The sequence below is a fragment of the Melanotaenia boesemani genome, chromosome 17 (assembly GCF_017639745.1).
Source record: "Melanotaenia boesemani isolate fMelBoe1 chromosome 17, fMelBoe1.pri, whole genome shotgun sequence".
Classification (NCBI taxonomy): domain Eukaryota; kingdom Metazoa; phylum Chordata; class Actinopteri; order Atheriniformes; family Melanotaeniidae; genus Melanotaenia; species Melanotaenia boesemani.
Genome location: NC_055698.1, coordinates 32195962 through 32210284, shown reverse-complemented (window position 1 = coordinate 32210284; position 14323 = coordinate 32195962). Strand labels below are relative to the sequence as shown.

The 14323-nt window shown below is 43.2% G+C and overlaps 1 protein-coding gene across 1 annotated transcript; it reads right to left on the bottom strand.

Moving 5' to 3' along the window:
* Positions 1-3290: 3290 nt before the first annotated feature.
* Positions 3291-4331, bottom strand: LOC121656456 (free fatty acid receptor 3-like). Its single transcript, XM_042011448.1, has one exon. The coding sequence runs from the start codon at positions 4284-4286 to the stop codon at positions 3291-3293; it is 996 nt and encodes a 331-aa protein (XP_041867382.1). The 5' UTR covers positions 4287-4331.
* Between the last annotated feature and the right edge of the window lie 9992 nt (positions 4332-14323).

Sequence of the window (14323 nt, the reverse complement as noted above, 5' to 3'; positions counted from 1 at the left end):
CGAGCTTGTTGTTGTTTATGAGGAAAAGTTGATTTAACAGAAAACTGTCGGTGAGCTTCACTTCAACAGAAGCTAGTTTGTGTTCTGTCGTTTCTTTTAAATGTCTTTTGTTTCTAGGTTTGCAGCTGAAGGTCTACGATTCACCTTTAACGTGAAGTTCATTCCTGCTCAGTAAATTAGCACCGGCTGGATTTCAGATACTTCCTGCTTCAAAACGAGCCGACCCCTTCTGGTGATTCGGCTCATCCATGCTGATGGAGTCATTGCATCTCTGTAATATCTTGTTGCCAGAACAGGATGGAGGAAGGCTGTTTTGAGGTACTTGGGACGGGATCAAAAGGAAAATCTGTGGTGTTGCACATCACTAATCCACACAGGAAGTTCTAGACTTCCAGGATTTTCCATGTCTTCCTCTGCTCGGTTGTGTAGAAGGGGGTGTGAAGCAGCAGATGGTTTAATAAAAGGTAAACAACATATAAACAATTATAGATAAACAAAAACAAATTTAATGTTTTTTACCATGTGATATGTCAAAGTTATTGTAGTGGAAAAGGTGTCCACCAGGAGGCAGAGGACCAGCATCAGATTGTGTTCAACAGGATTTTCATTAAGTGAAGCAAAAGGTCTCAGAAACTGTTATCAGACATGATAGACGGCGTTAACGGGTCTAATGTGTCCTGGATAAACATTAAACCTGTTTATCCAGCTCATATAATGTTGAGCTATGTCTTTTATAGCTCAACATTTTTAAGATATCTTGAGCTGAACTTTCATCTAAACATCAAAAATAGTTCTTTTGGTTTGTTTGACCACTATGTGAGTCTGTCCAGGTCACATGATTAAACACCAACAGTTTGATTGGATGATTTCGTGTTTCCTACAGTACAGCATCTGACCCATCAGTGACGGTTTAAGTATTTTAGTTTGTTGTTTTTTGTGAAAATTATTAAAAATCTTGGGGGCAAACCAGTGAGAGTAGATTTTATTCTGTTACTTATAAAACACACAAGCACACAGAAAGTTAGCTCATTTGTGATGTTTATTAGACCGTAGGACAGATTTTCTACATGGACAGGCTGAAAAGAAGAGGCCTGGGAATCGATCCCTGTGGGACTCTTTTGGCTTTTATGGTATGACGTAAATCACATAAGTAATTCTGAGTTTAAAATACATCTCTAACCCCTCCTTTCCACCGGGTGTGTATGCGCCACGTTACGGTGGCACCACGGTTTTGTTCCCACCTCCGTGGCGCAGTAATCTACACCGGGAGCGTGTCAGGTGTGGAGCGCAGTTGACCTAGATGGATCCGTGGGATCACAGGAGGATTGAAGAATCATGTGATTGTCCACTTCCAGAATAAATGTCTCGTCGTCTATGATGATAAAAAGAAAAAAACCTGAGACCCCCGACTGGTTAAACACACAGGCTGTGTCCGAATGTGCATCCTACCTACGTAGTGCCCTATATAGGGGTCACTCCATTTTGTCGGAGTCTCCGAATGTCCAGAGAGAAAAAAGTAGGGCACTCAAAATTACCCACAATGCATCAAAAGTAATGAGCATCGATGGTCACTAGACGGGTCAATATAGACCACAATGCATTGCGGGCAGAAGCTCAACATGGCGCAAGGATTGAGCTGCGTGAAATTACCTATAAGCAAACAAACAAAGAATAAAATACAACAGAAGGAATAAAAATAAAAATATTTACACACAACTTTGGATTTGGAATGACATCTTGATGCGGGTTGTGGTTGCCGTGGTGACGGCAGTAGTCAGTGGTTTGCAGCGAGGAAAAAATAGGCAGCTTCGTATCCGAATCGCCAAGAGAATGAGTCACAATGCAGAGCAGCCCTATGTAGTGAACGAGGGGTTAGGGAGTAGGGTGGACATTCGGACACAACCATAATGTTTTCATGGTTCATCAGCGCATATCCGCACGAGGGCTTTTATTTTGAAAAATACCAGAAGCTTTTACACTACTCCCCGTGTCTGATTTCCTGTCTGCCCCTATCTGAACTGCGGAAATTGATGCATTTTGGGTGCGTGAAGCGTCAAAAACAGACTCGGCACGTAAATTTAGCGGAGCACCGCAACAATGCGCTTCTGATACGCGCCGCGGCGCCCGGTGGAAACCAAACCTTTGACTAAAACGGCCGCGAATAGCAGCCATAACATGGCGCACATCCACCTGGTATAATTCCACTGTAAAGGAGGAGGGTTAGTAACACCAAAATTATCATTCAGAAACTTTATACTCCACTGAATCCAACTTTTTCCAACACATGTTCCCTGCACATCACATGGCTGCGTGTGGTGCACATCAGGACATCATGCAGGGAGGTAACATACATGCCACCTGCACAGGACCTCATGCTTCCGGATAGGAAATGGCAGCAGGGTGTTAATCTGTCACTGTTTGGATGACCTCCAGATCAGAAAGAAACCTGCCCCCCCACCCGCCATGTTTACTCTCCACTGTGTTTACCTACCAGCCGGCCGTCTGAGATGAGGCTGGATTTTAATTGTTTCCATTCCTTCCCCTATAAAACATTCATTTTGATTAATCAGTGTGTGTCACAGAAGATGATATTTAACTAGCAAACAACAGGTACTAGTGATGGGGAGTTCGAGCTTTTAAAAGATGCTGTTCTCTTGACTCGGTTCCCTTCAAAGAGTCGGCCCTTTCGGCTCCCGATCGGCGCTTCATTTAATCTCATTTACAGCTTCGATTTTAATCTAATTTAGCATATATAATCATTTTCTTTGTTGGTAAGCATGTTTTTCTTTCATTTTTGTGCATTTTTCATTAGAAAATATAATTATGTTTAATGTTTTAGTCAAACCTTTAAATGAACAACTGAACACAGAACAACACCAAGAAAATCAAGTAAATAAATGCTAAAGTCTGAACATTATGACATGAAATTAGCTAATTTCTCCTTTTTTTTCGTGACACACTTGTAATTTAAAGTTTTTAGTTTATTTCACAACGGAGTTGCTGTTAAATACAGATTTGAAGTAGCATGGATTTGTGGGCGTGTCCTGTTTATCATGTCTCCATGGTAGAACGAAATGTTAAAACACCAGATTTCTAGTCAGGTGACTCGTAATCACACAATTTGATTGGCTAGCAACTCTGCTACCACATGAAAATTCAAGCTGCTCTCAGCTACGCTAGCATCGCTAGTTTTAGCAACAGAAAACATCACCCAGCTAAAAATAAATGCAAGTTTTTCTGGAGTTTTACTATAAACACAAACTCATAATCGCGTTGACATATAAAACCTTTCAGGACTTGTGAGAAGGAGCTTCTTCTTGGCACTTTTCTGTTTTTGGGAGTTTTTGCTGAGGAGAGCGAGGAGCCTTTCCACATCTCAGGATGTGGAGCTTCGCTGTGATGCTCTTAAAGCAGCAGTTCAGCGTGCTCCGGACAGCCGATGAGGAGAAGTAGAAGATAAACGGATCCAGGCAGGCATTGAGGGTGCTGGAGAGCAACGCCACGTCCCTCCATCTTTGGCTCTCATGGTTGACAAACCCCACCACGTGGGAGGCGTTGTAGGGCCCGAAGCAGACGGTGAAAACGATCAGCGTGCCGAGAGCCAACCCGATGCATCGCAGCCTCCGCCGCCGGCTGATGTTCGGAAGGCGGGACAGGATGAGGATGAAGTTGATGTAGCAGAAGCTGGTTATTAAGAAGGGGATGCAGAAGAGGACAAGGAAGAGCTCCAGACGGACCGGAAGCAGAATCTTAAGCTCGGACTCAGTGAAATTATGGTAGCAGGTGAGTGGAGGCGGGACAGGACCGCTAGCGTTGTAGATGTAAGAGTGCGCACCTTGACGCCACTGGAAGTAGGGCAGGATGTAGACGATGCTGAGATTGGAAGAAGTCACCACCCAGAACGCCATGCAGGCCCAGACGGCGTACCGAGGCCGGCGGCACAGAGAGTAGCGGAAGGGGAAGGCGACCCCCAGGTATCTCTCCACGCTGACGGCCGTGAGCAGCAGGGTGCTGTTGTAGATGGTGACGTAGAACAGGAAACCAGTCAGAGGACACAGCGGGTACGGCAGCAGCCAGAGCGTGTTGTCATGGGCCTCCTTCATTTTAAACGGCAGGATGGCCAGAAAAACAAGGTCTGAGATGGTGAGGTTGAGGAGGAGGATATCGATCGGTGTCGCCTTGCGACACACCTTGCGACAGAAAGTGCTGAATGCCAGGATGTTAGCAGGGACCCCCATGAGGAAGGTGAGGATGTAGACGGAAAGCATCAATTGACTGTCGAGCATGATGGCGGCTCGGACCAGAACGCTCTCACTGAGGGAGGGAAACAGAGGAGACTCAGACCCGGTGATGTGGTTCCAACCAGCTGCTTGGAGGACTGATGAGAAACTTATAGCTTCCACCTGCTACCACGCTCTGTCCATCCATCTGTCCGTCCGTCCATCCATCCATCCATCCATCCATCCGTCTGTCCGTCCATCCATCCATCCATCCGTCTGTCCGTCCATCCATCCATCCATCCGTCTGTCTGTCCATCCATCCGTCCATCCATCCATCCATCCATCCATCCGTCTGTCTGTCTATCCATCCATCCATCCATCCATCCATCCATCCACCCTTCCATCCATCCATCCATCCATCCATCCGTCCGTCCGTCTGTCCATCCATCCATCTATCCATCCATCCATCCATCCATCCGTCTCTCTGTCCATCCATCCATCCATCCGTCCGTCCGTCCATCAATCCGTCCGTCCATCCATCCATCTGTCCGTCCGTCCGTCCATCCATCCATCCATCCATCCATCCATCCGTCCGTCTGTCCATCCATCCATCCATCCATCCATCCATCTGTCCGTCCGTCCATCCATCCGTCCATCCATCCATCCATCCGTCTGTCTGTCCATCCATCCATCCATCCATCCATCCATCCACCCTTCCATCCGTCTGTCTGTCCATCCATCCATCCATCCATCCACCCTTCCATCCATCCATCCATCCATCCGTCCGTCTGTCCATCCATCCATCCATCCATCCATCCATCCATCCGTCCGCCTGTCCATCCATCCATCCATCCATCCATCTGTCCGTCCGTCCATCCATCCATCCATCCATCCATCCATCCGTCTGTCCGTCCATCCATCCATCCATCCGTCTGTCTGTCCATCCATCCATCCGTCCATCCATCCATCCATCCATCCGTCTGTCTGTCCATCCATCCATCCATCCATCCACCCTTCCATCCATCCATCCATCCATCCATCCATCCGTCCGTCTGTCCATCCATCCATCCATCCATCCATCCATCCATCCATCCATCCATCCGTCTCTCTGTCCATCCATCCATCCATCCGTCCGTCCGTCCATCAATCCGTCCGTCCATCCATCTGTCCGTCCGTCCGTCCATCCATCCATCCATCCATCCATCCATCCATCCATCCATCCGTCCGTCTGTCCATCCATCCATCCATCCATCCATCCATCCATCCATCCATCCACCCTTCCATCCATCCATCCATCCATCCATCCGTCTGTCTGTCCATCCATCCATCCGTCCGTCCGTCCGTCCGTCCGTCCGTCCATCAATCCGTCCATCCGTCCATCCATCCATCTGTCCGTCCGTCCGTCCATCCATCCATCCATCCATCCATCCATCCATCCATCCACCTTTCCATCCATCCATCCATCCGTCCATCCACCCTTCCATCCATCCGTCCGTCTGTCCATCCATCCATCCATCCATCCACCCTTCCATCCATCCATCCACCCGTTCATCTGTCCGTCTGTCTGTCCATCCATCCATCCATCCATCCATCCATCCATCCTCTCTCTCATTCTTTATCCTGTTTTGACTTTCTTTTCCTCCACCTTTTATCATATTGTATATATTATAATATTCTAATTACAAAATAAATATTCATGAATGTTTTAATAAATAAATTAAAGACTCATGAATAAAAAAGCATCTATGTGCATGTCTGCAGAAGTAAAATATGTGGGAAAAAAACATTTAGTAAATCTGTAAAAGAAGTTAAAGACAACAAACAAAAGTTTGATTTTTACTTGAAAAATGAAAAATAAAAACAAAAATCTTAAAAAAAACACAAACAAGTAAAAAAAGACAGAATTAAGTTAAATTCCTAAAATGTTTTATATTTACTTTAAATTTCTAAATAATAGAAACAAAACATAATTTTTGGTGAATTTATGGGTTCATATTGGATCATTTTTGTATGAAACTTTATAAGAAAATTTGGCTAAATTAAGAAAATATATAAAACAATTTACAGATTGATTTGGAGGAATTTTCATCAATAGATAGAAGATAAAACAGCACTTTATGTTCTGTAGTTTAAATATAAGTGAAATTATTTTCCGTGTTTGTTTTACATCAACTCATAAATTTGAATTAAAAGGAAAAAATCTGAACAGCTTTTTCATGTTTCCCCCAAATTTCCAAACATCTGGTTTAAAACTGAAAATTTAAACCTTCTTATAACTTTACAACCAAATATAGACAATCAGAGAACATTAGAAAGACAATCCTGTTTCTTCATGAGCTAATCAGCCGTGTGATGAATTCACCTGTTAGAGTTGAAGATTCCTCCTCTTCATCGCGGCTCTGCTGCTGCTGCTCTCTTTACTTCCTGTTGGACTGCTGATGAACATGCAGGGCGGCACTTAATATGCTTCAACAGCGGAAATTTAATAAGCTTCTGAATACAATCTGTACTCGCTGCGTTCTCAAACATCGTCTCCCAGCAACCCCCAGAGGTTGGACGTGATGTAGTTCATCAGAACAGGAAGACGTGCAGGTTCAGATATAAAATTAGAAAAAAAGAAACTTCAACCAAAGCCTCTTCCAGTTCAGTATCTCAAAGAAGCCTCTTGTTTCTTTATGTAATAGTTGCTGTGATTTATTAAAGCATGTCAAGTGACCTACCTCAGCCTTTTCTCTCCGTTTCCCTTCCTAAAGAATGGCTTCTTGACAGATACGTTTCCATGGAGACCATTTCTGATGAGGCCTCTGCCAGCAATAGATGGATCACCTGAAGGTCCAGATGCATCTCTCAGGTCCTGGTTCAGGTCTTTACTGGATTGGTTCCTGTTTCTTCAGGACCTTCAGATCCTGTTCCTCTGCTGTAGATGGTTTTTAGTCCGGCCACTTCTTCTTTTGTCCTCCACGTGTTCAGTTTCTGCCTCCATGCTGAGATAAGCCACGTTTCGATCTACCAGCTGTTTGGGAATCACCTTGTTGCTGCTGAAATCCTGTTTTCTGTCAGACTGTTTGCTGTTTCTCAAACATGAAACTATAGGAAAAATGTGAACCATTGATGTGCCTTTGTAACAAAGAGTCTAAAGCAGGGGTGCCCAAAGTCGGTCCTCGAGGGCCGCTGTCCTGCAGATTTTCCAATGTTTCCTGCTTCAACACACCTGACTCAAATGAAGTAGATCCAACAGCTTATTAAGTTTTGCACAATGACTCATCAATTTGAGTCAGGTGGTTTTGGGGCAGGGACACATCAAAAACCTGCAGGATTGTGGCCCTTGAGGACCAGAGCTGGGCACCCCTGGTCTAAAGGTCCAGTTTAAACTGCTTTTGGTTATGGGGATTAAAATGTGTACCCCAACATTTTAACAAATAATACCACTTAGTGCTTTGGAACATAAATGTATCTTTCAGGCCCTCAAAAAGATTTAAAATGGGTGCATTCAAGGTACTCGGTTCGATTGGGCGTGGAATTCAGAAGGATTTTGCCCCTCTTGTCAGACACCCATAGTTACTTTCAGGTCCACATATGAACCTCACACTGCCGCTGTTTGGTCTGCTTTAGGTAAACGCTGCTTCTACAGATACTACGGTTCATTTGGAGCAGTGTGAACAGGCATTCAGACTCCGAGTGGACCAAAGAAAGAAAAGGGGCAAATGGACTGTACTTATATAGCACTTTTCTAGTCATTTGTTGAGCTCTCAAAGTCACCGATTCACCTGTTCACATACACACTCATACAGCACGTCTATAGTTTGTTTTACCAGGTGCTTTGAACCAATTACAGCCATTCATACCCCGATAGACACATCGGGAGGCAACGTGGAGGTCAGTGTCTTGTCCGAGAACACTTCAGCATGGAGTTGCTCCACCAACAATCGATCCACCAGCTTCCTAAACTACAGCTGCCCACAATTCAAGCCAGCTCTGATCCGCTGGAAAACTGGGGGACTCGATCTGCTTGCAGGGGAACCCTGGTCCAGTGCGCAGACAGTGTGAAAGCAAGCGGACCGTCCGTGTGGCTGATCAGAAGCAACCTTCACCTGAACAGATGGGATGCTTCATGAAACAATGACTCACTTGTTTCATCCTTTAGGATCATTTAGAAACAGCACCACAGTTCTACCACCAGAGCAGCTCCGTTGCTTCCAGCTCAGCCAGAACAATCTGCTCCTAAAACAATGCTCCCATCATTCTGCTGGAAGTTTGGTGTCTGATGCTTTTACCTCAGGAAGTTAAATCAGATCCATAATCACATCCAGATGGAACTTTTGGTTTCTGCTTCTTGTTTTCTAGTAAATAAATGAGCACTAATTCCTCTCACTTCTAGCAGTCCTATCATTTCAAACCAACTTTATTCGTTCTTTGCTGTTAAACTGGTCACTCCTCTTTCTGATATACTTCCACTGAAACAGAGGCAACAGCTTTAATTTAGTTATTGTGGAGAATAAACCCAATTAATAAGCATCAAATTGCCCACAAAGTGCCTTTATGAAAGATCCTCATGAGGACAGGATATCGTTTAGTCAGGGAACAGGGACATCGGACAAGAAAGGGAAAAGATTTTCATGTTGTCAAGCAGCAACAAATCTGAATCTTCTATATTTCCAACATTTACTGGTTTCAGAAAAGTTTTCTCCTCTCAGTTCAACGTTACTGCAGATATTACTGTCTCTCTCTCTCTCTCTCTCTCTCTCTCTCTCTCTCTCTCTCTCTCTGTCTCTTTATATATATATATATATATAAGAAAGAAAGAAAGAAAGAAAGAAAGAAAGAAAGGAAAAAAGAAAAGTGGAACAAAAGAATTGATCATCTTCATCATTCATCAGACTATTCTTCATCTTCCTCATCTACATTTTTCAAATTTAAGTTCAAATGATGAAATCATGTTGACACTGTACCAGTGTCCAAATCTTTCCATCCTTTCCCCACTTTGTTATTAACATTAAATTATCTTAAAATAAGTGGTGTGTTTAATCCGTTCTATTCAGATCAGAAAAATCTGCTTTTGTTCAACCCCCTCCATTCGGTAGTTGGAAATTCTGTTTTCCGGTTTGTTTTTGAATGCACCACTTCGAGAAACACAAACTTCGGTTAAAAAAGCACAAATAAGCCTCAGTTTAACTTTACCTGGAATAAAAACCTAAAGGAAACACGGAGAAGTGGTCAAACAGGAACCACCTGGTGGGATTTACTGGAATAAAGACAACATGTCACGTGACGTGTTTGGACGCCATTTTGTATTTTGGCGGTCTAGTTCGTGTTCAGCCTCTAAATTCTAAATTCAGGACGATGTTTCTACTTTAAAACGGTAAGAGCAGCTACTAAAATCACGTTTCACTTTATTTCTAAAATAAACCTGCCCTCTGAATGTTGAAAACATAATGAGATGGAGGATGAAAACATCTTTATTAGTACTTACAGTAACTCATAATAATAATAATTTTAAAATGAATATTGTTATTATTATTATTATTATTATTATTATTATTATTACATCACATGAGGTACCTTCTCATCTTCTGTTTTTCTAGGACGGTTTTGGAAAAGTGAGCTCAGTCTGTTGTTTGTGGTGTTTTTAGCTCTTGGCTGTTTCCAAACTGTATTGTTGCCCCAGTCGCAGGAGCTGTGCAGTATTATTTCTGGTATATGATCAAAGCACATCACAGATAATGTGTCAACATTTAACTTGAAAACCAAAGAATTGTTTCAGACTTTGTTGGATTGCTTAAACTACATAAAGTAGCAGGATGTTTCTGGTATGTTGAGCCCGTCTGGAAGACAGATGTTAATCTGTGGCCATAGATTAGTAACGAGATCTTTAACTCGTGGCCTCGTGTTAGTTATGCTCTGAAAGTGAAGATGAAGCTGAGGTCACAAGATTTGGGCTTGGGTCTAGAGAACCTGGGTTCAAGTCCCCAGGCTGGCAACTAAATTAAAAACCACTGTGGCTCCCTGAGCATGGAGGTTTTCCTTCCAAGTTCTGGTTCTGATGGAGTTCTTCCTCCTGGTTCTGAAGGAGGTTTCCTGCCTGGTTCTGGTCCTGATGGAGGTTTTTCTCCTGGTTCTGGATCCCCTGCCTCCCTGTGCAGCTCAGGATGGAGGATTGAATCAAAGAGGAGATTTGATTGCTTCCCTGGAAGCTAGGTCCTTAGCGAGGCGATACAGGTTCATTTGTAGAAGACAACTCAAACTACATAAAACATTAAAAGCAAGATGCCGCAGAAACATTAAAAGTATGTTAAGAATATAAACGTTAACAAACTAAAAGTAGACCTACAGTAGTAGTAGGTCTACTAGGTCTGAGGCCAGAAACCAACAAAGATAAATCAATAAAAATAAGGATGCTGATCTACTTCAACATAACATCAGCCATCAGAACCACCGCTGAAAGATCTTTTATTACCCCAGTCAGTGGTATTCAGACCCGATTGATGTTTTCTCCACTAACAGCTGTTTAACATCAGCGTAGGACCACGTCCTCATTAGTGTTTGTTTCTTCTGCATGGGAGAGCGGCCATATTACTGGAATGAAACGGCATGTTGGAGACTTCTGCTCTGAGGGAGAAGAAGATGAAGAAGTCAGTGGTTTAGGATAGGTGTCTTCTGAGAGGAGAAATTAGAAGGAGAAAAGACTTCAGGAGAGCTGGAGGCTGGAAACAAGTAGAAACACTGGTGTGGTCTCTCAACAATGGAAATCACTGATGGAGAATAAAAATCTTAACGCGAAGCCGAAGTTTCCTTTTCAGCAGGTAAGAAGACTGATGCAGCAGTTTGATCCACGACCCCCAAGAAAACATACGTTGGTGATCTCTTTGCATTAACACGTTCACTTTGACAGGAATCAAGGAATCTTTATTATCCCGTGTGGGCAATTTGTTGTACGGCCAGCAGTAAAAAACAATCAGTCACAAACACACAGTAACACAACATATTTAAAAGGACTATAATAAAAATAATACATTTAAAACTAAATAAAAATTAAAACTCCTTATTCAACAGGGCGATGGCTGCAGGGACAAAAGAATACTTGTGTCTGTTAGTCCTACATCTTGGTAGGATGTACCTGGGCCCTGATGGAAGCAGCAGAAATTCATGAGCCCACGGGGGGCTTTGGTCTGTAAGGATTAAACGAGCCTTGTTTAACACTCTGGGTTGATTCAGGGCTGAAAGGTCATTCAGGGAGATCCTGCAATTTTCCCACACAGTCTAACAATCCCCTGTAATCTGTTCTTGTTCTTGAGAGAAAGGAGTCGTACCAACAGATAAAAGAGAAGGTTAAAAGTGATTCAATAAAACAAGAATAAAACATTTGCATAAAAGTCCTGTCAACATTAAAACTACGAAGCTTCCGCGACATCACATCATGGTTTTTCCGGACTATTCTAAACTAGTCACGGACAAGAGGGCAGCATTTCGTCAATGCAAACAAGTATTACATGAGAGAAAAATTAAATTCTCTCTGATGTTTCCTGCTGTGCTCACTCTGAAGATGACGGAGGGTAAACGGGAGTTCACCGATCCCAAAAAAGCACTGGACTACGTCTGCTCTTTGCCCTCTAAAAGTAATGGGTGATTGTAAGTATGGATTTGTAGTTTTACCCTTTATATGGGGGTTTAAGGTTGTTCTAGGCTTTATGTTGTAATTATATCATTTACTTGGTTCTATTCTGTATTTACATTACTTCTTAACCCCATAACTCTGCTGTCAGGCCTCCTTTCCTAGTCCGGCTGGATATAAGGATGGGGCATTCTGACAACACTTTACTCCTACTTTTTCTATTTACCTTTTAATATGTTCGACCATAGGTTCTTGCTCCATTGTAGCCTGTATAGTTGTATTGCTGTTGCTGTGCGATTGCTCTTGTTAAGTCTGTTACACTGGCTATGGTCATGGCCCGCAAGGATTTTGGTATTGTTGGTGCAGTTTTGAAGCACCTATGGGTGACGGTTCTTTGTCACCTCAAGTTTGTTTGTTTGAAGGTTTGTTTTTCTTGCTATCCATATTTGATTATAATTGCTTGTGTATTTACTTCTCACCCAATGATGATTTCAGATTTCAGTTGCTTTGTCCCTTACTCTGATGCTTTATATTTGATTAAGGATGTCAGCTACAACAGGGCACCCTGAACTTGATGACTTGGAATGTTAAAGGTCTTAACCACCCGATTAAAAGGAGAAAAATAATGACATTTAATAAATCTAAAAAGGCTGATATTGCATTACTTCAAGAAACCCACCTGTCACCCACCGAATCCAAAAAACTTTGTAGGGACTGGGTGGGTCATGTTTTTGCCTCATGTGGTAGTAGCCAGAGCCAGGGGGTGGCAATTCTAATTCGTAAACATTTACAGTTACAAGTGTGTTAAAGAGGTTGCGGATGAGACTGGCCGAGTCTTACTGGTCCTGGCGGAGATTCAAGGTCAAAGGGTCATAATAGCTAACGTATATGCCCCGAATGTGGCTGACCCCACATTTTTTGGGCAGTTGGAGCACAATCTTAGTAAGATGGGGGATTGTCCCATTCTGATAGGGGGGGATTTCAATCAAGTAATGGATAATATTCTTGACAGCAATATCCCTTCTCAACGACCACCCAGGTCTGCTTCTGCTATGCAGGATATGTGTGAAGCCCTTGGCCTCGTGGACATTTGGCGAATGCTTGACCCATCCTCTAGAGATTATACTTTCTATTCCGCTCCTCATAACATCTTGTCTAGAATAGATTATTTTCTTATCTCTAAGTCTGCCATTCCCCTTGTGTACTCTAGCTCCATCGGTAACATTCTCCTTTCCGACCATGCGCCTGTATTTTTGCATGTGGCTACTCCCTGTAATTTTCCAAAATTTTCTAGATGGAGGTTCAATTCAAGTCTACTTTCCAGTCCTGTTTTTATATCCTCTCTGAAGGCTGAAATCACTCTTTACTTGGAAACAAACTGGGAGTCGGCTCCCTCTGTTGGTGTGGCTTGGGAGGCCTTCAAGGCATTCATCAGAGGTCATGTTATCCAATAGGCCTCCTTTAAGAAAAGGTCTGACATTGCAAAAAATCTTGATTTAGAGAGGAAGACTGCGATTGCAGAGACTATTCAAACAGGACATGAGCCCTGCTAACTTATCCTCTTTGGTGAAACTCAAGTATGAATTCAACTCTATTTTGACACAGAAAGTTGAGTTTTCCCTATTTCGTCTCAGACACAAACAGTTTGAAGAGGGGGATAAAGCTGGAAAGATGCTGGCCAGATATGTCAAAATCAAAGAAGCTCAGAGTACAATTCCAGCCATTAGAACGCAGCATGGCTCTTTAGTGTCTGAGCCCAACAGCATTAGCGACGCATTTAGGGACTTCTATGTTAATCTCTTATTCATCTGAAACAAAGGCAAATGATTTTGAGATCCGTAAGTTTTTGTCCTCTCTCTCTCTGCCTTCCCTGTCCAGGGAACAAGTAGACTTACTGGATGCCCCTATTACCAAGGAGGAAATTGCAAAGGTAATTAAAGGCCTCCCATCCGGTAAGGCACCGGGCCCTGATGGGTTCACTGCCGAATTTTTTAAAGCCTTTGTTGAGGAGCTCTCCCCCTTACTACTTCAGTTGTATGTTGAGTCCCTGGACCAGGGCTGCCTCCCTCCCACCCTAGCAGAGGCCCTGATTTCACTCATCCTGAAGAGTGATAAAGATCCTCTAGAGTGCAAGAATTATAGGCCGATTAGTCTGATTAATTGTGATTGCAGAATTTTATCAAAAATTCTGGCAGTAAGACTGGACAAAGTGATGACCACTCTAATACACCCTGATCAGGGGGGCTTTATTCGGACCCGTTGCCCTGCAGATATTATTCAACGTTTGATTGATATTATGTGGGCCCTTCAAAATGATGCCTCCTTAAAAGATGCCTCTCCAGCGGTTGCCCTCTCCCTGGATGCTGAAAAGGCGTTCGACAGGGTAGAGTGGCATTTTCTGCTCTCTACTCTGGAGGCCTTCGGTTTTGGTACAAAATTCATTTCCTGGGTCAGGCTCCTTTACAATAATCCCAGAGCCTCTGTTACGACAAAT

What these genes read in the sequence shown, in the direction of transcription:
- LOC121656456 (XM_042011448.1), bottom strand. Translation starts at nt 4,286, where the DNA reads ATGCTCGACAGTCAATTGATGCTTTCCGTCTACATCCTCACCTTCCTC.